The sequence below is a fragment of the Columba livia genome, chromosome 26, assembly GCF_036013475.1.
Source record: "Columba livia isolate bColLiv1 breed racing homer chromosome 26, bColLiv1.pat.W.v2, whole genome shotgun sequence".
NCBI lineage: Eukaryota > Metazoa > Chordata > Aves > Columbiformes > Columbidae > Columba > Columba livia.
The window spans coordinates 2,490,922-2,516,955 of NC_088627.1; the positions used below are offsets into that span (position 1 = coordinate 2,490,922).

General features: G+C 49.9%; 2 protein-coding genes across 7 annotated transcripts; both read right to left on the minus strand.

The window, feature by feature from the left end:
- Positions 1–515: 515 nt before the first annotated feature.
- On the minus strand, positions 516–4,239 carry LOC135576416 (SH3 domain-containing kinase-binding protein 1-like). Of its 4 annotated transcripts, XM_065041501.1 has the most exons (6): positions 3,006–4,239; positions 2,476–2,815; positions 1,584–1,695; positions 1,364–1,425; positions 984–1,287; positions 516–893 (listed from the first exon to the last, which is right to left on the minus strand). In XM_065041501.1, exons 1-6 carry the CDS (start codon positions 3,006–3,008, stop codon positions 743–745), a joined length of 972 nt encoding a protein of 323 aa, XP_064897573.1. In that variant the 5' UTR covers positions 3,009–4,239; the 3' UTR covers positions 516–742. The 4 variants fall into 4 exon arrangements, with proteins under 4 accessions (XP_064897573.1, XP_064897574.1, XP_064897572.1 ...); XM_065041502.1 differs by having other exon boundaries at positions 2,476–3,010; XM_065041500.1 differs by lacking the exon at positions 3,006–4,239 and having other exon boundaries at positions 516–761; positions 830–893; positions 1,584–2,617.
- Positions 4,240–4,304: 65 nt separating this feature from the next.
- THRAP3 (thyroid hormone receptor associated protein 3) lies at positions 4,305–25,487 on the minus strand. 3 transcript variants are annotated; one of them, XM_065041477.1, is made up of 13 exons: positions 25,317–25,487; positions 21,371–21,436; positions 19,415–19,500; positions 17,420–17,581; positions 14,333–15,238; positions 12,454–13,194; positions 11,803–11,975; positions 10,884–10,995; positions 10,577–10,661; positions 8,092–8,276; positions 7,297–7,489; positions 6,520–6,666; positions 4,305–5,780 (listed from the first exon to the last, which is right to left on the minus strand). In XM_065041477.1, exons 4-13 carry the CDS (start codon positions 17,554–17,556, stop codon positions 5,559–5,561), a joined length of 2,901 nt encoding a protein of 966 aa, XP_064897549.1. In that variant the 5' UTR covers positions 17,557–17,581; positions 19,415–19,500; positions 21,371–21,436; positions 25,317–25,487; the 3' UTR covers positions 4,305–5,558. The 3 variants fall into 3 exon arrangements, with proteins under 3 accessions (XP_064897549.1, XP_064897547.1, XP_064897548.1); XM_065041475.1 differs by having other exon boundaries at positions 6,520–6,669; XM_065041476.1 differs by lacking the exon at positions 25,317–25,487 and adding an exon at positions 24,438–24,590 and having other exon boundaries at positions 6,520–6,669.
- Between the last annotated feature and the right edge of the window lie 547 nt (positions 25,488–26,034).

Genomic DNA, 26,034 nt, shown 5'->3' on the forward strand with positions numbered 1-26,034 from the left:
CCACAGGGCTGGGCCGCATCCTGCCCCCGCTCCCACTGCCCCCTCCCCACAGATTCATAAAAATAGCTCCTTCCCAGGCCCGTCCCCCGCGCCGCCAGCGCCAGCAGGATCCAGATGTTTTCCAGATGTTCTCCCAGACCCTCACTGGTGGCCAGAGGCCAGGATGTGCTGGGGCTGGGAAACGGTGCGGGGGCTGGAGATGGAGGAGGCAGCGCTGCCCCAGCCCTGGCTCCGCACAGCAGCCTGGGAGGGGGCGCAGGGGCACTCAGCCCCCCAGCACCACCCGGCAGAGGCTGCAGCTCTGCCCTCCACACTGGCACTTCTGCTCCTGGCACTGAGACCTGGGGGCTCCTGCCCCAGGCTGTGCTGTGAGCCAGACCCGGGGGGACACCCTGTGCATGGGGGGACCCCCTGTGCCCCACAGGACCCCCTGTGCCTGACGGGACAAGCCCAGCCCTGCCCACCCCCACTCCCAGGGCTCTGCCCACTGCAGCTCTCACGCAGCCCAGCAGCGCTCCATACCCAAAATAGTTTATTTTAAACAGTATCTGTCCCCCAGGACTGCTGTGTGGCCACAGGGTCACAGCACAGGGCAGGGAGCCGCGCAGGGGCCGGGGCAGCGTTTGTGCGCAACTGGTGCAGAGCGGAGCTGGGGGACACGGCCCCATCGCAGCTGCGTGTGCCCCGCGGTGGCGGAGGGGTGGGCACGGCCCCCAGCCGCACTACCAGGGCAGCACCTTCCTCACCTGCTCGATCTCTGCCTGCGGGGAGAGGCTGTGAGGGGTGGGGGCAGCGGGGACACGGGGGCAGCCCCGTGCCCGGGACTCACCTGCAGCGCCTGGCGCTTGGCTCGCTCCTGGCCCAGCTCCAGCCTCATGTCCTCCAGGTCTCGCCTGCAGAACACCGGGTTGGCTCAACCAGGGCCAGACCCAGTGGCCAGGAGCTGCTGGGCACCCCCCGCCCCCCCCCTCGTCCCCACTCACAGGTGCTGGACTCGCATCAGGTCCACAAGGATGTGCAGGGTCCGCACCTCAGCCTTCAGGTCCTCCAGCGCCAGCTTCTCCTCTGGCCGCGGCGCCACCGGCACCTCTGCTCCCCATGGTGGCCCAGGCGCTGCGCTGGGGAGGGGGACACCGAGCCCAGCGTGGGGCTCGTCCCCCCAACAGGGACGCCCCGTGCTCCCCAGGGCCAGGCTGGGTGGCCGCTGGCCCGGCACCCGTGGGCGCGCAGCCGTGGGGTGGCTCAGCTTGGCCGTGGTGACTGGTGCCACATTGAAGCCATCGGCATCTGCCGAAGGGAAGGTGTCAGATCCCGGTGTTGGCACAGCCCCACAACGACTGCGGTGCTGGCACCCAGCTCCTACCTGGGTCGCCGGATCTGCCCCGCTCCATGTCGGCCAGGGCACAGGGCTGGGGGTCGCTGGGCCTGGGGAGGGCAGCGATGGTCAAGCAGCACTGCTGGGCCACGCTTGGTGCTCCCAAGGAGCTTCCGGCCCCACGCCAGGGACCAAGCGGGGACATCAGCACAGCCCCGGGAGCATGACGGGGACCCCAGACACCGCGGCACGGCTGTGTGTGTCTTACTTGCTCGCCAGCACAGGGGCCGGTTTGGCCTTAGCAGGGACGGGGGGAGCAGGCGCCATCCTCTTGCTGGGGGGCAGCCTGGTCGGCTCCATCCTCACCGGTGCCAGGAGCTCTGGGAGAGGAGGCAGAACCAGGGCTGGGACCGGCGCTGCCAGCACCGCACGGCACGGCCAGGGCAGGAAATGCTTCCTGCGTGACATGTCCCAGTGTCTGCTGGTTTGGGGGCAGCTGCCCCTCCTGCCAGCCCCACACCCAGCCTGCACCCATCCCCGCACCCATCCTGCACCCATCCCCGTTGCGGTTGGTGCTTCCTCTGTGCACAGCGGTGCAGGCGGCTGCAAACCTCCCCCAGCGCGGCAGCACCGCGGCACGGGCAGGATGCTGTCCCGCCACAGCAGCATCCCTCTGCCGCCGAGCCCCAGGGCCACACGGGTGTGAACCTCCCAGTAGAGGAACATATGGGCCATCAGGCCACAGGTGTGCGCCCATGGACCACCCTGTGCCTGTGGTGGGTCACATTGTTCCCATGACAGGCCACCCTGGCCCCAAGGCTGGAACTGCCACCTGCTCCCTACCACCGCCAGCACGGCCCGCGCCATGGCGGCCTCGCAGGCACCAAGAACGCCCGTGGGGCTGATCCACCCAAAGAGGCAGTTGCAGCCATGATGGCTATGGGGACAATGGTGCCCAGGCCCAAGGGCATGGGGACCTGCTCTCCAGGCTCTGGGGCTCCATCGCTCACCGGGTTGATGGTGCCCGGAGCTGCCCGTGTGCCGCCACCCCCTGCTCTCATGGCACCAGCACAGCCCAACAGCAGCACAGCCCCCCAGGTGCTGCCACCAGGATGGTCCCTGGACACAGGACCCCCAGAACCACAGTCACTCCATCCTACCTGCCGGCACAGGGCTGCCCACGAGGCCGTGCGGAGCGGTGCTGTGCCAGGCGCCCCCGGCCGCCACAGCCCCACACTGCACACGTGATACCAGAGGAAATGGGCTCCGTGCTGGGAAGGAAGTCGAAGCAGCGAGCACCTCGGTGCTGGTCCACGCCGCATCCTCGCGACCCACGGGGCTCCTCCTGCCCCCCAGCACCGGTGGTTCCCCGGCTGCCCCAACCCACCTCGCACATGGCCGTGGGGCTGCCCGGCCATCCTGGCGGGACACCGGGGCAGGACAGTCACTGTGGCTGGACTCACTGGATTCTGCATCCCAGGATGGCATCACCGGCTTCAGCTACAGGAGAACAAGGTTCAGCAAGAATGGGGCACTGGAGCACGGCCAGAGCTGGGACGTCAGGCAGGGACCGCTGGCACAGCACAGCCCACGCAGCCCAGACCCCATGGAGCCCACCAGGGCGCAAGGTCTGGCCGCACAAGCCCCAGGGTGGCACAGGGAAGGTGGCTCTGGTGCAGCCCCCACTCACCATTGGCACCGATGCCAGCAGGAGCTCCGCGAGGTTGTTGGGGACAGGTGCGGATCTGGGGAGTGAAGCACCGAGGCCGGACTCGCAGCCAGCCCTGGGAGGCAGCTCGAAGCCACTGGGTCTCACTGTGCCCGTCACCTTCAGTGCAAGCGGGAAGTGAAACCCAAACCACAGCGGGACCGAAAGCCACAAACCGCGAGCGCAAGGGGCCGGTGTGACCGTGTCGCTGAAGCGCCCCGCTGAGCGCAGCAGCCAGAGGGGCCAGTGTGGCCGAGGGCTGCCGGGGTGGCCCTGGCCAGCACCTGCGCCAGGCCAACAGCATGAATATTCCTTTAGACCAAACGCTTTTGACTCTGCAACACTGACCCACAGCACCGGGCAAAGGTTCCGCTAGGGAGGGTGCTCTCCACTCTCCGCTCTCCCCAGGGTTTGGCTGGTCAGGCTGAGCTGGGAACACTGGGCGCCCTTTATTTCAACCTGGCTCAAGGGCTCAAAGCCAAGCACGAAGGGAAACACGAACCGTTAACCCACATCGCTGTCTCAACGGCTGTTGGCCAACACCAGGGACAACCAGCGGCCAGGAACACCGCTCTGCAGCACCGGCAGATGCCCAACGTCACCGCAAAGGCCGCACAGCCCATGGCTGCCACACAGCGAGGAGCGATCCTCCTCCTCGTCGAGGGAGCGATGAGCAGCATTACTGCCTGGCCCCTAAGGCAGCGAGGAGCTGCCGGGGACAAGAACCTGGGTTTAGCGCCAGCATCAAACCGGGCTGCCCGCAGCCCCGATGTGCGGCGAGGATGGAGCTGTGTCCCCACTCACAAGTGACACAATCCCTCCTGGCAGCATGGCTGGGGCTGTGCCACCCCACCTGCAACCACTGTAACACTATGGGCTAAATGGTCTTGTAGCTACTTAAAAACCAGCAGTTAATGATTTATAGTAACTAACTTAACACATGAGGCTCACCGCAACACAAACACCCGTGCTGCGCGGTTCTTGCGCCCGCAGTAACGTCACCCAAGAACAGCCACCCCCGTGCCGCGACGGCAGCTCCTGTTGGCCAAGCGTGGTGTTCCCCACCTGCAGAGCCAGAGCAGACGGGAGCGTCTTGTGCATCGCACCAGCAGGACCTGCTCCCACGTCCGGGCTGTTCCAAAGCTTCCCGTGCCGGCAACTCCCAAAATGCCGCGCGCTGGGGCCGGCCGGGCCGCGCGGTTCTGCTGGCCTCCCCGGTTAATTCTGAGGGCGCCTGGTGACAGACGGAGCCCCGGACTCAGAACACAAAACAAAGCAGAGTTAACACCTACTACTTATTTTATTGTATTTTATTTGCATAAACAAACTTCAGGGCTTTGCTAAACGAGAACTGTTCAAGTCAAAACAAACCAAACTCTAGTCGGTGTGTGGGGACAGCACAGCAATCCTGGGGACGCGGGGAGGGGACGGGGCGAGCGGTGTCTCTACAGCGCGTGCACTCGGCGCCGGGACCGGCGTCTCCTGCGGGGCAGGAACCACCTGCAAACGGCTCCACAAGAGTTTGTTACGTACAAGATAAAAAGAAATACATCATACCGGGCGTCCTTAACCAGCACAGGAGGGATCTGCCTTTTGTTTTTATAAAAAGATTAATAAAAAATATTGAAAAATTCTCATCTCCTTTTATATTTTTCACCTAGTAGAATTCCGAAGTGTCTTAGAAAACTATGTTACCTTGGAAAGAGCACTCAGGTTCACAACCAGCTGCAAAGAGGATACACAAAATGCCTACAAGCGGTTGGGGCTCCAGCACACACCAGGCCTAACGGTGGACACGAACAGTGGTGAAAAGGAGGGTGTACTCTTTTTTAAACCATGCTAATTTGGTTAACTTTCAACATAAAAGGAAAACAATCGCTTTTAAAAGGCCCTAAACTCAACTGTTACATTAAAAAAAGAAAAGGTTTCTTTTAAAAAAAAATAGCAGTTTGGTCCCAACGAGTTAACATTTAGATGTTTATTCACATGCTTCATTCTTTTCTTATTTATACGAACCAAAAAGTTTCCAAAATTATCATTTTAATTGATGTTACTACATACGTAAAGGCCTAAAACGAGTACGGATTTTAAAAACTGAATACACAATAGGGGAGAGAAATTTGAACTGGCGAGTTAATCCCGACCTTTACTATTTCAAATTATAAAAGAGAAACAAAACTGTCAAGACTACTGGGTTAAGATGGGCACAAACCAAAATCCACATTGCCTTCAAAGCCTGTTACCGAAAAAAACCCATAATAATCGACCATTCAATAAGGTCACAGACAAAAATATCTAGGATCTCACCCAGTACTTGACCTTGTTCAGTCCAGCAGGTAAGTCTTTGGGAAGATAAAACTCCACGAGTGGATCCAGGTTTAATGATTCCCCAGTTCTAGTCCACGTTGGGGCTGAGCTCTGGAAAGGCGGGTGACACTGGGGGTGTTTCCGAGCTCCGTGCTCCAGGATCTCACACCAGGACTGTGCTGAGCCCCCTCCCTCCTGCCAGCCCGCTCGGAACCGCGCGCTCCGCGGCTACTCAGCCGTCGTCTGCATGTTGTCCTTCTCCTCCCTGTTTTCCGCTCCGCTTTCGTCGTCTTCGATTTCTCCCTCTTCCCCGCTGAATTTGTCGTGCGCCCACTTGGGGCTGGTGCTTGACTTTCGGAACATGAAGCGACCTCTTCCTCGGGGGAAAGCGCCCCGACCGCGGCCTCTGTTCACCCACTTGTCCGCACCTTCGCCCTCGCGGTCGTCGTGCTGCACGGGAGGAAGCAACATCAGCTGGAACAGCCTGACTGCTCAAACACGAGCAGGAAAACCCTGGCTCCCAGCACAGCCCTGCAGCACCAACCCCACTGCTGTGTCCTGCCGTCTCAAGGGAAACACGGCCTTGTTTGGGGGGACAAAACCAGCAGCCATTGCAGGAACGCACCATCGTACACACAGCGACCCGTCCTCGCTGGCGGGAAAGTCTCAAGAGAATATTTAGGAGTGGATAGGGGATGAGTGTTTGGGCCTGGAGGCCCGTTGCTGGTTCTGCCACTATACAATTTAGATATTCTACACATTTCCCCTTTATTTCTTTGCCAATCAAATCACTTTGGCAGCTTCAGTCATTATTGCAGGGTACTCAGGGAGTTTAATAACGTGTTGCTTTCAGGAATGTTTTGTGTGAGGTGAGGCAGACGCAGCCAGTTCAAGACAACATAGACCACGTCACTGAGCTCAAACTGACCCACTTTTGTACCTGAAGTTCAGTGTAGAGACTGGATACCCCAAAAAATACACTCTGCCTTCAACAAGATCAGAGAATAATGGAGTAAAAAAGTAACCACGGCTTTCTTGTTTGAGGTACAAGACTGAAATACTGCACTATGTAATGAGAAGATCAGGGATCTCAAGTACCCCAAATCAGGAAGAGTTTATGCCCTAAAGCATTTAAGACCAGAAATACCTGGAGTGTATATATCTACCTTTCAGTACTTCAGACACATACCAAGTAGTACTTCTTGCTCTTAGGTGTGTACTCAGGATCCCACTCTTCATCTCTGTTTCGCTTCTGGAAGTCGTTGTTGCCACCACTGTTGCTGTTATTGTTGCCTGAAAAGTTGCCTCTGCCCCATCCTCTCCCTCTTGCTCTGAACTGCTGCAACAACAAAACACAGAAAGAAAATCAAATGGTTGCAGCGGTAGTGCCCTCCCACCCCCCAGAGGGCTTCCAGGGCACCCAGGAGATCCAACATCGCTTCTCTAACCATCCAAGAACACCCTTAACCTACCAGGAAAATACGGGTTCAGGACATTTTAGGGTTTTCTAGCTCATCTCATCACACAGTGCACCAGTTTCTATAAAGCTGTTTAAGACCCTGCGGAGGCATTTCCGGAGCACCCACGAGAAAGCGTCTGACACATACAACATACACATCTGTGTAACTAAGGTGTAAGAACGGCAAACAACCAGCGTGGTTATGAGCAGACGAATCACTCAGCCTAACCCCAACTGACCGATGCACATCGTGCTGCCCATCAGGGCTGCTCAGCAATTAGTAACGCACTAAACTTTCCAGGCTTGATTCTGCACCACATATCTTGAGCTCAGCTGCCCAGACTGTATTCTCAGCATCCTGGTTTGTGCTCCAGACCTGGAGGGATCATGTTCTGGCTCATCACCCACAACCAGACAACATCTCTGGGGTTTCTTCTTCACAGGATGCTTGAACTGTGCAAGCACAATACGTAACAGCCACTTTTTGACTCTTTGGAGAACACTTACAAAGGTCCCTCTAGCTCTTCCTCTCTCATTCGGACCGGTGAATTCTTTAGTCCCAAGCCGGGACTTGTCGAAGCCTGTGGTGCTTTCCTCCCGCTCCTCAGTCTCCTCTGGATACTCCTCCGCTTTGACAGAATGAGAGGACCGTGAAGATGAAGAGCTGGATCTGGATCTCTCACGCACCCTTCGGTGTTTCCTGTTTCAGTGATAGGAAATGGAGGTCAGGGGGACACCGACGGGGTTAATAACTCAGTTGTGACCTGTTTGCTACAGAACCACTTCTTTATCACTCCCTATCAATGCAATGATCTCCTTTTCCTACTATGAAAAGGAAGAGCCATAGTAAAAGCTCAGGGTCAGCTACAACGCACAGATCTAACATAGGCCCCAAGCCTTCTCCAGCAAGAACTCATTGCTTCTGCTTACGGTGTTTACACCATCTTCTGTTAGATAAACACGCATCTACAGAGCGTTAGTCAAATGGAAAGTTAAGCTAACAGAGCAAGACTAAATTAACATGAACGCTAAGTCATTTAAACCTGCTCTCTACAACACAACAGGAACAAGGAAAAGTGACTCACCCATCCTGACACATGGAGCCTTCGCATTTACCTTTAACACTTATTTAGCGTTTCAGATAGATATAGTGGCAATCAAGAGGACACGCAGAGGAATAACTGATGCCACTGGAGGAGTCTATGTCACAGGTGTACAACTACACGTACACGGTGTCGTCTCCAGCCTTAACAGCAGAAACATGAAAGGCAGAAGGAAATGGCTATTAGGTTTCCTACATACTTTTTCTTTGAGCTTTTGTGACTTTTCTCCGTTTTCTCAGTTGATCTTTCCCTTGAGTGACTTGAATCTCTCGAGTCCACCGACTCTCTGGATTTATCGCGTTTAAGATCTCTTTCCTTATGTTTTTTACGGCGTTCAATATCAAGGCGCAGGTCAACAGGGTCATCCTTATATTTCCCTTCAGCCTACAAATGCAGGGAAGAGGGGAGAGTTTAACACCAAGGTTTATGGCACAATAGTTCACACCATTACTTTGCTATTAACTGCACAGACTTCTGGAGACATTTTAAGATGTAAAATAATGCACTATTAAAATAAGTTTTTATTTGTCAGACTTCAACTTTCCTACTGCTTTTTAACTTTTATTCTCCTCTCTTAAACAGCATTAGAATAAATAGACCAGTAATAGAGGAGGGGGAGACATGGAAGCTCACACTTATTGTTAACCACAGCCAGTGAGAGATTAAAACAACTTGGAAATCCCATCCAGCTGACTAGGGATTGGAACTACAGCGTGTCAAAAACACCTAACAGCCCCTGGACATTTGTCACTGGCCAGCAGCAAGCTCGCTATTCTGCTCACAGACATCATCTAGCAAGGAGGAAGGAATCTGAACCACCAGGTCTGGAAACAGCACATTAGGAGAAGCAAAAGCTGTTTGCTGCTTGGAGGTACCTGAGACAGTGATTACTGATCAAAGGGGTAAGTGACGGAGGCCGCTGAAATGCAGCGGCCAAGTGCATCTCGGAGAATCACCCCACTGGTGCGCAGCCTTTAACACGTGCGTCAGGATTTACTCTGTGGCAGACGTCACCTACAGCCCTGCGTCCCCTGGACTGGAAGGCACCATGCGGACGATGCCAGGAAGCCAGAGACAGAAGGTTGTGTTTCTCCACATGATCCTAGCAAGCCTAACACAAGCTACGCCTGGTGTTCCACAAAGCAAAACCAAACCAGCCGCATGGAGAACACTCAACTAGCTTATTTCTTTTTACACTATTATTTTTTCTTTAATCTGGTAATGCTTGCTTTGAGTTCTGTTTAAATTGCGACTGCACTAATGGATTAAGATAGCTCCTTCGGCAAAGGGGCAGCTGTGTGACCTGCGCACACCTGGAAGGCTGTGGCACCTGGCTGAGACTCTGCTGGCTGCACACAGGGGAGCAGCAGCGACAGGGCTGTGGTTCTGATCAACGTTAACAGCTGTGGCGTCGCAAACACCACCGTGCAGCCTCCCCGGCTGCGCTCAGCGATCGCTACTTGGTTTACACACCACTCATCCTGGGAACTGTATGACTCTATATGCAACATACATCATATTAATCGTCTTGAATGAAATATTATACAAAAGGATTAGTAATTCTCTAGCTATTAAATTTTTTACTTACATGAGTTTCTAAACACTTTTTTGTTTAAATAAATATGTCAAATAACGCAGGAGTGAGAGCAGGCGTTTTGTTTTGGTATTTTGCTCTTCTACTTTCCCCAGGCAAAGAGCTTTAATTTCTACTCTGAGAATAAAACTGCTCCCAACACGATGGATGACAGATAAGTGACCAAATCAGCAGCAGCTCCCTTATGTGGTACAGCAAACACTATTTGGGTTTGGGAGGGCAGGTCTGTTTCACGGAAGGCTGGCGAGCTGTTTGGAAACCACGTTTATAATACACTCTGCCAAGCTGATGCTCAGAGTTCAGGCCCATCAAATCCATCTCACCATCGTCCATGTCAAGCCACAAGTGTGTTTGGAAAAGATCGAAAACAAATATGAAACAAGTAAGGTTTCAGCAGGACTGTTTAAAATCTCTTCAACGTTCAACGTAAATATGTATGAAGGTGAATAAACAAAGGTTAAAATCCCAAACATTTTACATTAAGCCATTTTTAGGATTGTTTACAGTGAGCGCAACGGCTTACTCAGAAAACTTACGACTCAGAAAATCTAATACACTAAATTCCAAATGGTCTGGATCTACTCAAACAAGTGCTGAATGTTAAAGTAACAGCAATCAACAGAAACGGTACAGTAAGTTGTTAGAACAAAATTTATAATCTGCTTAATAGTGTATTCGGTTTAGATAAGTATTTAGTTTTACTCTCCTCCCTTTGACATGCATGTCTTTTTGAAAACATGGTTGGAAATATCGCATGTATACAATTGATTTAATAATACTTACAAGCAGAAAAATATCACAAAAAGTCTCTTCTCTCATCATGGGCACTTGTTCCAAAAATCCTCTCTTTTTTCTCAAGCTCACCTCAATTGACTTTGGGGTCATTTACCATAGTCTAACCACTTCACAAAGGTTGTTGATACATTTTTAATAAAAATTAACCCTTTGTAGTTCATTTTTAGAATTATGCCCATCCTTAAAAGAAAAACACAAACTTAAGTAGAGAGTAATTTAAACAAAAACATCACTGTTAAGTTCATGCCCAATGCACTCATTTTCTTGAATTAAACTAATCAGAGTAACAGTTCACCTTGAAGCCAGGATCTCGGGAGCTTTTTGTTTCCTCTTGAGACAATCCATGTTTTCTAAAAGTACTGGGAGATATATCTATCCTCCTAAAAGGAAAGAAAGCACATAGATATAGTCTTGCTCATAAGAAGGATCCAAAGGTTTTAGATCGAATGCTATTTAAAACAGACCAATATTTCCAAAGGTACAATATTTTTCCTTTTTTTTTGCTGAAGCTAATAATAAACTTGAAGTTTATTATCCCAGAGGTTAAGAGAAGGAAATCTGAAATACCCCTGAAATGTTAGACAGAGTCTAACAGCACCAACCTGTGGATTTCAGGGCTCTTTTTGTTTTTAGCTGCATCTTGTTCCATTCCTTTCTTTAGATATTTGGTAAAGCGTTCATTCAGTGTCATTGCTGAAGACCCAAAGTGATGCTCTGTTGGGAGTTTGAGTAAAAAAGGCCAAAATATTAATACCATTTTTGTAAAAAGATAAAGCACATCAGTCACAGAATCCCAGAATGTCAGGGGTTGAAGGGCCCTGGAAAGCTCATGCAGTGCAATCCCCCCATGGAGCAGGAACACCCAGATGAGGTTACACAGGAAGGTGTCCAGGCGGGTTGGAATGTCTGCAGAGAAGGAGACTCCACAACCCCCTGGGCAGCCTGGGCCAGGCTCTGCCACCCTCACCCCAACAAGTTTCTTCTCATCTTTAAGTGGAACCTTTTGTGTTCCAGTTTGAACCCATTACCACATGTCCTATCACTGGTTGTCACCCAGAAGAGCCTGGCTCCATCCTCGTGACACCCCCCCTTTAGATATCTGTAAACATGAATGAGTCCCCCCTCAGTGTCCTCTTGTCCAGCTCCAGAGCCCCAGCTCCCTCAGCCTTTCCTCACACGGGAGATGCTCCACTCCCTCCAGCATCTTGGTGGCTGCGCTGGACTCTCTCCAGCAGTTCCCTGTCCTGCTGGAACTGAGGGGCCACAACTGGACACAAGATTCCAGGTGTGGTCTCCCCAGGGCAGAGCAGAGGGGCAGGAGAACCTCTCTGACCTACTGACCACCCCCTTCTAACCCACCCCAGGTACCATTGGCTTCCTGGCCACAAGGGCCCAGTGCTGGTCATGGTCATATCTGCTGGAAAATGACTCCTTGAGCATTAACTAGAGTGCAGGAAACCCACTTATTTGGGCAAGGGAGGAGTGAACCCTCACCTGAGGATACACACACATCTGACCTACCTCTTACATGATGGACTATAGTCACTATATGTTGAGCAAACAGTTCAGAAGGACTCCGCTGAGACTGAGCAGACTGAATATGATGGAAAATGGAACGAAATTCCGTCTCTTTCTTGTTGCTGTGCACAAGGTCACGACACAGCTTACGTTCCTGAGCCAATATGCCACTTGGACTAGAAAAAGAAGAGAGCACATGAAATAGAAGAACGGGGTAGAGGGAAGCAGTTTGAGATGATGAATGTTTCAGAAACTGGAAGGTGACTGCTTTTCAAACTCTACCACGATTTTAGCACAAAGCAGCCACTGAGCACCCAACTCTTTCCAGCGTGCGGTGTAGCATAGAACCTGACTCAGTAGCATTTACATTCTGAACTGACCTTACATCTAGTCACAGAAAAGATTAGGAAAAGTTGTGTAACCATCACACTACCACCATCACAAACCAGTAACCTGTCTAACCCCCCACCACAAAAAAATGGGTCACACAAGCATTATAACACCAGAAAAAAATTAATCCCCATCTCTTAAAAATGCCAATTGTGATGGAATATTATTTAGCCTTCCTTACACTTGGCATGTGTATGAGGGTCTGAAGCAGAAAAACAGACAAAACCCACTATTTAGACTTCTCAAAAAATAGCAAATAGTTACCGTGCAAGATCTTCATCAAAGGAATCCATTCGAATATTGACCTGGGCCTCACGAGTAATGGAAAAGGAGGACTTGCCAGGGGCCAGCCCCTCTCCTTTGGTGCCTGCTTTCTCCTTTACCTCAGAAGTCTTCCTTGGCGGGGGGGACGAGCTTTTTTCCTGGCTTGATTTGTAAGCGGTCACTCTGAAATTCTTTTCAGGAACAAAGCCCCTGTGAGCTGGTTCGGCTCTCTTGGATGCTGGTCTCTCTTCTTTTTTTGATCTTTCAGAATAGCTTTCCTCCTCCGTTTCATCACCTTTTCTTTGTTTCTCCTTTCCAGGTGGCAAGAACACCACGCCTTCCCATTTTCCTGACCTATCCTCCTCTTGACTTTTACTTGAGGTTGCTACGACTTTAGACATAAATTTGGGCTCATCATCAAATTCCGAATCTTTTCGGCCCTTTGCCTTGTCTTTCTTTTCCTGCTCATCTGTTTCCTCTTTGCCATAATGACTTTCCTTGTGGAACTCCGGGGTCTTTAGCTTGTCAAAGTCATCCCGGAACTTGTAGCGCTTGGGCGACTGGCTGCCACGATATCCCTTCTCAGAGTCGGCTTTGGATGCATAGGAGTCAGATTTTGCCTTTCCATCTGTGGATCCCAACTCCGAGAAACTCCCTTTTTCTTTATTTTTCTCTTTTTCAACATTTGTTACTTTCTGTTCTTTGTCTTTCCCATTCTCAGTCTTCTGCTCTTCCAGATACCTGTTCAGAAAACAGACATCACAGAAGTTCCCGTATTAAAACAGGTTGATACTTCAGTTGAAAGCAGTCATAGCTTAGAGAACACCAAGCTATCCATGTACAGAAAGCTGCTCTAACACAGCTGAAATGTAAAGCAGATTGCTCAGCCTGGATTTAGACTTTTAGTTCTCAATATATTCAGCAAATGGAGAAGAAAATGGATATGCAGAACTGATGACATGAGGCTTAGGAAGAAGTAAAAAACAACTTAGGCACAGATTCATTTTAAGGAAAATAGTAACATCTTACCCAATCGGTTTATTTACTTACAAACCTGGTTCAGGAGAACAACACATCAAAACTTTCAAACTGGGCTGTTCTGCTTTAAACAACACACTGGAAATAAAAGCCCCAAAAGCTACTTCAAATTTTGGATGCAAGTTTCATAGGTAAGCTAAATATTTCATGACCGACTGTAAATACAAATAAAAGCAAGAAGGTTAACAGAGGAGAATATTTATTTTGCTGGGAGAAGACAAAACACTTCTAGTGAGAACAACTATTTCTATTAACCTAGTTTAAAGCATCAGAACTATGTTTTAAAGCATTCATTTAGCAGAACCCTGGCTTTGAGGACCAGCAGTCAAGCCCACAGACACCAGTTCAGTGCTTTGAAAAGCCCAAACAAGAGTTATAACCTTTTCTTTTTTCCTCCTTTTTAAGTTTCAGACATCCTTGATACAGAATCAGGCCAAAATAACTTAAAAATAATAAATCAAGAGATTTAAAAGCACTTGTGAGTGCCACCCTGTCTTCTAAAACAAAGTGTCGCCTTCAGGCACTAATCCAGAGTGGACTAACCCAGCAAACAGAAGCTGCTGTCTGCTGTAGGAAGGATGTCTTAAGTTCAGCGATGATCCGGGTGTTCTAGTTTCTCATACTACCCATAGACAAGCACAAGCACCGGAACTACACCTGCCTCAGGCTGCTTGCGTGTCTTCAATTTTGCTGATCTGTAATATCTAATGCAATACTAAAAAAATGTCTTTAACTGAAAAGCAAATAACTTAGGCACACACGCTGAGAACCCTCCCGGTGTTCCTGGAGAACACACACATGCAGCTGCTCAAAACCCAGCACAACGAAACGCATCACTTGCCTTTTGGAGAAGGCTCCTCCACCGGGAGCTGCGCTTTCCTCCTTCTGAGATGTACCATACATGGAACCAATGGGTGTTGGGCTTTTGCACACAGGGCTCTTCCTGGTTGGGCTCAAACCTGCCGAGCTGTGGTCAAAGGGACTCTGGTGAGAGCCCGCCTGAAAGGAGGTGCTGCTGCTTTGTAAAGCAGAGCTCATCGGGGACGGGCTGGACAGCGGAGGGCTCGACTTTTGCAAGGGACTTGGCCGAGGAGAGCGACGCCTCACCACAACCGACTGGAGAGGGCTTTTTAGCGCAGGACTGCGCTCCCTCGGGCTGAGCTCGGACACAGAAGCTCTTGACGCTGAACTCGTGCCATAGGTGGTCACATCTTGCCATGGTTTTGATCCCTCGGATGCCTTTGCGTCTTGAGCCGCTCCTCCTGAAAACGGCTGCTCCTTAGACTCATCGCCTTGATTCTCTCCTGCAGCCTGAGATGCCCGGGTGTCCTTGGAAGATGATTTCTTCTCCTTTCCAGATTTACGCTTGGAAGACTCGACTCGGCTATGATTTGAGGAAGACCGGGAAGAGGAAGACCTCCTTGACCGATCAGAAGATGACTTATCAGAATTTCTAGAATGACTTCTAGACCTTGGTGAAGGAGACCTTCTCTTGGGTGACCGGGAGCGTGACCTTCCCCTACGAGGGCTATACGCCTGGCGATAGTTTTGCCAGTTTGACCTGTAATTTCCATATCCTCCTCGGTTATACTGGCCCCATGGATAAAACCCTCGATTTCGGCCACGGAAGTAATACGGTCTCCTGTATCCTCGATTATGACCTCTGAAATCCCGGTTCTGGTAGACTCTCGGATGGTTCCTTTCTCTGTTATGAGATGGAGAATAGGACCTCGAACGAGACCTAGAACTGATAAAAGAAAAAATTACACAAACCTTGTAAAGTTTATTCTTCTGTCACAACTTCAATTGAAGCCTGTGGTTTGGGTTTCACCAGGGCGCAGCCCTTGGCGTAGCTGGGAAGCCGGAGCTCCACGGAACAGGCAGCGGGCCGCGCTGGCTCCCAGCGCCATGCCGCGAGATGGCACTGTGCAGTGTCCCTCTGCTCATCCCGTGCCTGCCACAACCTCACAAAGAACAGAGCCGAGTCCAAGCACAAAGCCTGTACGAATATAGATTGAAATGGCAAAACATTATGGGCTAATTGTTTCACTGGCTTCTTCCATTAAACTTTTGGAGCTGCAGTTGTGTAACTGTTTAAAAGCTCCACTGTAGCTCAGTGTTAAACACCAGCTTTGCAGTGAGTATTTCACAGCTGCTGGAAAAAAAAGAACAGTCGGAGATTTTAGCAACTTTGCATTAGTATAACAGAGAAAGCATCCAAACTAGTACGTTTAAACACAAGAGATCTTTTCCAAGTGGAAACTTCATAAATAATATTAATTGAAGCCATTCCCACAGCCCCTTTGTACGTTAAGAGAGAGCCAGGCAGCTCCTGCACGCTCTCTGCTCGCTCTCCCAGAGCCGGGTACTTCTTTACAGACCAGCAATACACACCCCTCCGCTCACACCTCAAACCCCAGCACATATGGGAATACAAGTGCTGCTAGAATCCCTACAGGATTAGCGTACAGCCATACTCCAGTTCTGTTTTCATTTTTCCACCTACCAAACACATGACAGTGTGGCAGGAAAACAGTCTATTCATACTATAGTCATTGCTAGTGATAATTTTAACAAATGCTTCATCCTGTACTTCAAACCATAAAAAAACCTACGCAGCTTGTCTGAGGCGCTTTCTCATTCGAACAGCAATGAGAAGGAAAAGCAGAGAGGTAGTCGGCAGGAACCGGCGCTAAGGAGCCCTCCTCAAAACACCACGAACACACACGCTCCTGTTTTCAGGCAACTGCTGTGTTTGTGGTGAATCACCAGCAAGGGACCTACTGAGCACTGCTTCCAAGATCTGCTCTATCCTTTCAGAGGGGCTTGCAGCAGGAAAACTTCACTCTGAAAGTTGCAGAGACTATTTACAAGAAATGTTTTTACAACAATATAGTAAAAATTACGCAAAAGAGCAACCGCGAGTACTAATTCTCCCGGCCCCTGCAGCTAACCAGCTAATATACCCTGCTCCAGTTCTAAAGCACCTACAATAGGTAAAAAGGAGAAATAAAGTCATAAAGAAAGCAACAAATATTAGGCAGACTCCAACGTGGCAACACAGCCATTTCTGCTGTGTATGCTGAAATACACAATAATGGATTTTTATGCCAAGACACCACATGAGACCTACCTCGGAGAATATCCTAACGCCACGCAAGATGGCTTGTCTGTACTAACCCTCTCCATTTTGATTCTGTTTTAAAAAATGAGTTATTTACAACACACAAGCAGGTTCAGCAGCAGCACAGGAGAAACGACCATGTTTGCATAGGGCGCCTTTGATTTCAGCTGTCAAATGTCCTTCATAGCGAGGCAGATATCCCCAAATGATCATGAATCTTCCAGCAATCCAGTTTCCTTCTGCGAAGAACTCTGTTTGACTCAAGTCTCCACCTCTAATTTAGTTTCGTCATGTCCTTCTCTCTCCAACTGTACATTTATTAGAACCTCTGCATTTTAAAAGTCTCTTTAATTGTTAACAGTTGCATGTGTTTACAGTCTAATGATTTTCAGAATATGTGTTATAAATCTAAGATGAGTGAAAATGCAGCTGAACATCATTATACCCAGCCTAACTGGAATGCGTTTGCCAGATACAAAATGCTTAGCCAAAAGAAAAGGGAAAAAACAGATATCCTGACACCCAGGGAAGACATGAGCCTTTAACGGGCCTGATCAGAAGCAATTCAGGGAGGTAAGAACCACTATTATGCATGTTAATTATGTCTCTAAACTAACTACAGTGAAATTAACTTTCTCCATCCAGAGCAATCATTTCTGTTAACTGATTCCTGTATGTTGAGGGGAGGGGCCCTGGAATCTAAACAAAGTCTTTCCTTGGAAAATAATTAAGTGAGAAACCATCTGAACAGGACAGAGAGGAAGAACAGTTACACCCTTGGGCTCCGGAGCTGCACGCACTTACCTAAGCCTGCGCTTTCTTGACCGTGAGACAGAACGAGAACGGGAGCGAGACTTGGAGAAGGAGCGTGAGCGAGACCTCGATCCAGACCTCGAACGGGAAGAACGGGATCCAGATTTGGATTTGTTAGTTTTAGACATCTTTGCAAGCACCTGGCTGTTGTACCTGAAGGAAATGGAAATAAAAGTATTTAAAAAATGAAGCAATGCGGGAGATCTGAGAGAACAGGCAACACCCGGCAGCCTGACAAACTACAGCGACATGGAACTTGGTAAAACTGGAAACAGGAGTGTTTGAAGTGGTGCCTAACAACAGATGAATGGTGTTGGGCTCAGAATACAAGGCTTATTTCGGTCTAAGGTCAAAATCTGCAAAAATAATACAAGCCTGTCAACCCAGAGTAATTCCAAATTTGAGCACTACAGGTGAAAGCAGCAAGTTAATGCAAAAGCCAGAAGAAACAGAGGCCACACCACTCGCTTAAGCAAGAATCCCTTTAAAGAGATAAACCATTTCATCTCAGTCACATCACTATCAACACAGCCAGCTGTCACTGCTTTAAAGAACAATGAAAAAAGAGGCTTACTGTCAAAAAAAACACCCACAAAACAAAACCCCACCCCTTTAAACTCCTCTCTCAATTTTCAGAAGTAATTAGGAACCAAAATTATAATCCAAGGTACATGAATATGAGCCCATTTGCAGAGCTCTGGCTCGCTGTGAACGCTCGGGTTAAATCCTGGACGTACGTGTCCTGTCAGCCCGGGCAGTTTGTGCAGTTGCTGTGATCAGTTACAAGCAGAGCGGCCAGTGAGGAGTTCTGTTGCAGCCAAAATAATTCAGACGTCCTTCCAAATATTCACAGAGCTATTTAAATGCTGAAGACAGAGGGATTACGCTGTAGCATTAAATAGCTATAATAATGAATTACCTGGGCTATTTTCAGGCATCTATCCAGGTAACTATGTTAGTATCATTTTATCCCTTTTTTCACCTACTGATTAAAAATAGAGACATTTAGGTACGTAAATACAACTGATCAAGTACTTCTGCTGCTGTATCCATTTTAAGCAAATTCCAGTGGACTGACTTGCAATGGCTTCACTTTCAGTTGCTCTCCAAAGCCAAATTACATATATGGTTACCAGACACTCCAACTGCTGCCAGGGCACTTTCAGGAACAGCACAACACTTGTCACAGGAGCAACTGCTGGAAAAGTGGGTCATTCTTCTTCGGGAGAGCTGGTGCTTTCCAAAAATGGGAAGCTGGCTTGTATTTTTAAAATTGTTACATGTTCCCATTCTTCCCTTTCATTATACTAAAGGTGCTATATCAATTCAACTGAAGTATTTTAATATAAAATAAGTTTCCTAAAATCCAGAGGCTGTTGCAAGCCAAGTTTGCCTTCTCCATGTCTAAATCCTCCCGGAACCCATCACACCACTCACAAGGGTGAGAACAAGGGAGGAGTGAAGGCTCCTGCTAAGCCACCACAATGTACTTTGCCCAGAAGACACATTTTGTCATGAAACAGTGACAGGAAAGTTAATGTTTTACCTGTTTAAATCTCCTGAGAGAACTGAAAAGAACAGCTCAACTCTCCTGCACAGCAATGAAATAAAAAGCCCCTGTCAGGTATACAGGGGAAGCGTTGCTTTTGTCACTAAAGACACCAGGGTGTAAATCTAAATATCACTCAACACAGCATTAAAAAACCCCCTAAAGCAGGTGGTTGTTCTGGACACGCAAGATTACGTCACAAAATTGCTCTATTTTACCCTCCTATTTACCAGCCAAAACATTCCAAGAGGTAAGGCTGCGTTTTTTCTTCAAATCCTGTACTGTCCTTTTGGCACAGCAACGGTGGAAAAAATAATTCAACCGATAGTTTTACTCGCAATATGACACGGATGGAAGGGATATAAGGAGGTATATTACAAATCCCAAGGTAGGCAGTTTCACCACTTTGGAGGTTTTTATCTTGTCTTTGTGCCTACCTGCTTGAGCAGGTTCACACCTTGCACCCTTCAACAGTCAGGTTTCACCGTCTCAGATTTGTCAATTATGAAATCAGGAAGCAAACCTGAAATTAGAAGAAAACACACTGAAGCAGCTCATCTGCGTGGTCTTACTGGACTCAGGACTAAGGATTTTCCCGTATTGTTAAAGAGAATCCACAAGCCGACAGAAACAATTGTTTTCCTGACAGATTCATCCACCAGCATATCGCCATCTCCAGAGGTGTGATCCAGCTCACTGAATTCTCTTCTTTAGAATACTGTTCTCATATTCAGAGTAGTACTACAAAAAATAACAACCAAGACAAGACACAACAAGCAAGAACAGCTAACCTTTCTTCCAGATATGGAAAGTAGGAAACATGCTCAGAGCTCTCTGCTGAAGCAGAAATCATAGTCCAGGAGTTTCTTATTCCAAAACACTGTAAATAACATTTCTATACGCCAAGACATGGGTCAAATGAAGAACACTTCTAGTTTTCACAAGGCCTTTTTCCAGGAATTTGTTTCCTATTTCCAACTGGCCTGCGTTACTTTACGACTGTCTCTTTCCATCTTCCACTCCATGGTTTGAAGTCTTTCAAGCAGTACTCATCATTATTTCAGACCTTTCACAGATGTTAAAGCAGAACAGAACCACCACAGCCCTGTGCGAAAAAAGCCATCTAACAAAACGTTACAGCAGCAATCACTCCATCTCAAGCATGTCATCGGGGATCGCTATACCATGTAGCACCACAATTCGCCAGCTTTGAGAGGAAAACACAGCAGATACGTCCCTGCCAGAAGAAGCAGTTAATTTGTCTTCATATCTGTCTATAATACACTGAGCACAAACACTAAGAACATTTGGAAACAAGTGAAATGGCTTATGTCCATGCCTTAGAAGCGTGCACAACACTGCAAACCTTGTTACAGTAGTTTCAGTTTATTGCAGTGTTTACAAAACACGAACCTGCAATTACTAACTATTTTGAAAAAGGATTTGTAGAAAGCTCTATATAATTGTGGTAGGAAAACAAAAATGTACTTGTTCTTTTCTGGCCAGCATTTAATGAAACTGTTACAGTTTATTTCACTGTAAGACCCAAAGCAAACAAGACAGCACCTCATTAGAGAACACATTCCTGCCTGGGCGTCTTGTCATCCGTTTAGTGTTTGCGAGCCTTACTATTTGGGGCAGTTTTTGGATGTGAACTGAACCCTTGTCAAAACCATTGGGGGTCTCTGAATCCGTGTGCCTGTAGTTTAAGAACCCCCAAGAGAAACAAGAAACAGTCCGATTTATGTAAGAAAACTATTCACAAATCATTTAATCAAAAGAATTCAAACTTGTGCATAATGGGAGTTATTGTGCTACTCCCCACAAGAATAAACTGTGACCTCCAGTGAAGTCTTCAGGTCACTGCAGTCTGGAAACCCGCACACTCTGCACACCAGTATTTCCTTCATTAGTGACCACAATGCACTTACAAAAATGGGGAAGTTCTGCTTCCAAAGAAACAGCAAATAATGGAAAAAAAACAATTGAATCCGGGGCACTTTGGAATATTTTCCAAAATTCATGGTACACTTGCAGCCAAAACTGAATCTGTCCTAAAGAATGAACTACACTTCTTACATTTAACTATGAAAATACAAGCAAAAAGCAAACCCATTCATATGTCTATTCTCAAGCCAGCACCTTATTTATCTCTACCTTAACTTGAACCTCATTAGCACAGGGGAAAACAAGGAAAAGCACTTGATGTAACAGTAAAAGTCATTTTAAAAAAAAGTAAAAATCATGGAGTTACTGTAAGCACAAGCCATCAGGACAGGTTATCCCGACACTCTGCCTGGCTACCAACAGAGGCAAATGCTTGTCCACAGAAATCTCGTATGTATGGAACAAGCTTATTTGAACAGACAGTTTTCAGTGCTGTGTTTACATACCTTGTATAAGTCTCCCATCAATTATGTGTCTGAATACTGCTTTATTAGAAGCGATTGAGCTCTCACCTAAGTAAAAAAAAAAAAGGAAAATCAAATTTAAACCAATCAAGATACAGGCAAATCCTCACATTTTGCAAGCACTGAAAAGGATTCTGATTTTGGCCATTCATTCCGGCACTGTTCCCCATTAAAACGAGTACATACACAGATCCTTAACGCAGGAAACCAACCTCATCCACAGCCCTACAGGAGCAATTAACTGCAATAACGTACCCAGATACCCACAGCTTGAAATAATCAGGTACACAGCCCACATAGGGTATTATGTGTATAGCCCTCTATTAAGGCACAAGTTAACATCGTTAATACTGAACCTAATACTCTTGAGAAAATAATTTCAGCTTAACCCCCGCCATGCCCCCTGAGCCACCACCTTTTGTGCTCCCAGAGCAGAGAAACCTGCAGGTCAGTGGCCAAGCTCCCTTTCCTCCTTCCACCGAAGCAAAACCAGAAGCGAAAGGCAGGCGGGCGGGAGGACGCAGGCCGGCTGCGCAGCTCCAGCACCCCTCGTATGACAGCAGGGGCTTTTTCGGGGTTTGTGCAGCTACCTTACACTGTACATCACGACAGGCTAAAAATGGCCAGATGACAAATCTGGAGATGAACTTAGGAGCAGTCCATTTGCTCCGGTATCAAAGGAGTAGCTACGAGCAGGGCTTTGCAAAGGCCCCATTCCCCTACAAAAGGGGATAAACGTACCAAGTATTTTCATATGTGACAGGAAAAGAGGGGAGCTGACAGAAACACCCTTCCTCGGGTAGGAAACTACCCCCCAAGGAGCCAGCGCTCCCGCGGCGAGGCTGGGTGGCATCTCTCTGTGCCTCTGGTTTTTAATGGACGCGACAGCTTCCGGTTACCATGGAGTGAAACAGCGCAAACACAATTCTCAGCTGGCATGAAATGTGATCCCATGATTTCACTATTCATAGCTCTGACATGATAAAGCTAAATTAAGCAGGAGCTCTTAACTTTCTCAAGCCTAACAGCAAAGACTCAGCCTCTGCTAATGCTCTGGTTCGCTGTGCAGAGGGGAAGGATATTTTCATTTACAGTAAGAGACTCCAGACCTACAAACCCAGCGCGTCACCCAGAAACAAAATGGCACCTACTTGCTCCCAGGCGCCGCTTGGGCGTTAGTCCAGCAGGAACAGAGGAGACATGAGCTCTTGCGCTAAACCTAACACCTTGTCCTCAGCCTGGGCCCCGTTACAGACACCCAGCACTGCTCCCTCGGTGCCCCTGCCCTGAACTCTGTGGTCAAACACGCAGCAGGAATCCTGCCACGCAGAGGAACTCTCTGTACCACCGTCATTCAGAGGAAACCATACAGCCCAAACCCCACGTTGCTGTACTGGCACACGCAGCCACTAAACACAGCTCAGTATATTGTAAACTTTTCCAGATATGGAAGAAAGTTCAAGGGCTACATAGCTGCTTAAACAATTAACGAGCTCTGACACGGCAAACTGTCATTTTGCAAAGACAAAGCCAAGTGAGCTAAAAAAAAATAATCAAGCTTTGGCAAAACTGTGCTATTCTTTTAAGTAGTTAGTGATACTACAAAAGGAACACCATGATTTTAAAATTAAAAGCATCCTCGGACTTAACCAGTCCCACCCAGGACTTCCAAAGCCTCTCAAAACAAGATTTCTTTTACAGTAGAGAAAGGAAGACCAGGTAACAACAAAACAAAACACCTGCTGGCTTGCATGGTTTGTCACCTATTTGATACCCTGGTGTTTTACGCATATAATGTTTCTGTTTTCTAACAGCACCAGCCATGTGAGAAGGTGTTCACCAGCTTTTCTGCAGCACATCAATGCCAAACACCTCACTCGTGAACCCCGAGGGCACAGACCTGGCTTGGCTATTTTCTTAAATAGTTTACAAAGGTTCCTGGCTCAAATAAGCTGGAGAAACCAGCTGACAGCTAAGTTACACTCTCACAACCCTAGCAGCAGAATTCTCATTTTCACTCAGAACGGACTGAAAGACTTCAGTGATAATTCCTAACACTGACTTGCCATAGGTGCCCATTCCTGTTCCGCTAAATCCACAGTAGGGAAGATGCAAAACAAAAGCATACAGTGGGATCCAAAGAACATTTAGACAGTCACAGAGGATCCTGTGTCACAACACCATGCATTTTAGACAGCTCTCTACAATAACTGCCTTATTTTATCCTCTTATCTGCTGTTGGATTGTGTAACTAATAACGCAGTTGACAAAGTCAGCCACTTCCTCGCTCTGAGCTGGACTCCTGCAAAGTGCCAGAGCAAACATCCAGACCAGCCACTAAATGCTCCAGGAGAAGGCACTGCTGCATCTAAATGCTCTTTTTTTCTGTCTCTGCAACACACTCCCTTCGAGGCAATCAGAGGGGCTGAGCTTCAACATGTATCTTTTGCAATGACTGGAAGTCAGGTTACACAACACCAACCCAAAGAACAGATCTCTGCAGCCACTGCACTGGAGGGCAGCGGCCACACAAAGGGCACATTAAAAACACACCTAAATCGTCCCATGGGCCTCGGCGTAACCTGACATAACCACCCGCCCTTGCCGCTAGCGGGAAGGAACACCCCAGGAGCCCTTTGCAGAGAGTAACCGGATGATTTAATTGTCTGTGCTCTGAGGAAAGGGCATCCTGACAATGCCTATTTGCTGATGTGACCCTGCAGCCTCTCACACACTCTGTGCTGATGCAAGAGCAGCAGATGAAGACTCTTCTTCCCCACTCAGCTGTTAGACAATGTACAATATTTTCCAAACTGTTTTGTGTATCGTTTTTCAGTGAACAGAGCTGTCCTTACGCAGCAGCATCAGACACATCCCCGCGTACTCAAAACCAGGACTGAGCACTCCAGTGCTAACGCGTCCTGTGGAAACGCTGCTGTACACGCACCACCACCCACTCCGCGTCCACGGAGTCCTCACACCCGCCAGCAGGCGAGTGAACCTGCGCCTCCCACGGCTGCTCCGCGGGGTTTGTTTATCCCAAACTCACCGCAACACCTCCTGGCGTAGAAACACACTCCAAAAGTCATTCAGGAGGCAATTACAGTGACAACTGCCTTGTGCAGACTTTGAAACACACTTATAGAAATCTCAAACATATTAACTTCCCCAAACCAACAAGAGTTGGGGAAACAAGCTGTCGTCAGCCTGGTGAAAATGAAGATTCAGGGCTCACAGGTGTCTCTGCGCAGCCCACTGCAGCACACCGCCTGAGGTTCTACCAAACTTCACTTTTAAACAAGGCACAGGGTGTGGAAAGAACAAATCCATCCAGCTGCACCGAGCAGTGCTCAGCAGCCGCCACGGATCCGGTGAGAGCCACACGCCACCGGGCTCCAGCCCCGGCTCACGCTGCGGCCCGGACACGCTCCTACCCCGCAAAGCGCCGCTCCCCCCGCCCCGCAGCCGGACACCGCCCCGTGACCCCGGCGGAGGGAGGGAACCGGGGACAGGTCCAAGGTCCGGAACGGGGGAGGAATCTCCGAGGCCGGGGCCCAGAGGCCCGGGCGTAAAGCGGGAATGGCGGAACGGGCTGGGCCGGGGATGAGCCTCCGGGGCCAGGCCCGGGTGAGGCCCAGCCACGAGGCTCCACTCGGGCCGGGCCCAACCGGCGCCGGGAGGGCGCCGCGCCGCGCTCGAGCCCCCCCGGGGGGGCCGTGGGGCCGCGCCCAGCACGTGGCGGCCGCCGGGGGGCGGGGGAGCAGCGCCGCGCCGAGGCCCAGGGAGAGGCGGAGAAGGCCCGGCCGCGGCGAGCGGCGCGGCCGCAGAGGACCCTCGGTGCGAGGCGGGAGAAGAGAAGGGGAAGAGAAGAGCTCCGCTGGCGGAGGGCAGAGCCAGGCCCCGCCAGGCCGGGCCTACTCGCACTCACCGGACCGCGCTCCGCCCGCGGCCTCCCCAGCGGCCGAGCGCCTCCACCTCCTCCTCACGCACTTCCGCTCCGCGCCCGCCCGCTGCCCGCCCGCGGGGGCTGCTGGGAGCCGCAGTCGGCCCTTCCTCCACGCTGATTGGCTGGCAGCGCCAGGCTGACTGCGGCTCCCAGCAGGCTCGGGGCTGGGGTTACGTCATTTCCGTCTCCTCCCTCTCCGCCCCTGGCGCCACGGAGGGGGCGTGGCCTCGGTGGAGAGGGGCGGGGCCATGGGGCGGGCGCGGCGGGAAATGGCGGCGGGGTCGTGGGTCACCCCCCCGGTGCGGGACCGGCCTCCCTGCGCCTGCCGCTCCCCGCCCGGCCTCCTCCGCACCGCCCGCTCCCGGCTGCTGCCCCCGCGCTGCCGGACAGTGAGGCCGCGGAGCAAGGACCGTGTGTGAGCGGCCGCCGCTTCTCAGGCCGCGGCCTCAGGAGCCTGGCGGCGGCTGCCGGGATTTCCCGCCTGCCCCGGGCCGGTGGTGGTTCTGGAGGGTCCAGCTGCCGGGATTTCCCGCCTGCCCCGGGCCGGTGGTGGCTCCGGCGGGTCCAGCTGCCGGGATTTCCCGCCTGCCCCGGGCCGGTGGTGGCTCCGGCGGGTCCAGCTGCCGGGATTTCCCGCCTGCCCCGGGCCGGTGGTGGCTCCGGCGGGTCCAGCTGCCGGGATTTCCCGCCTGCCCCGGGC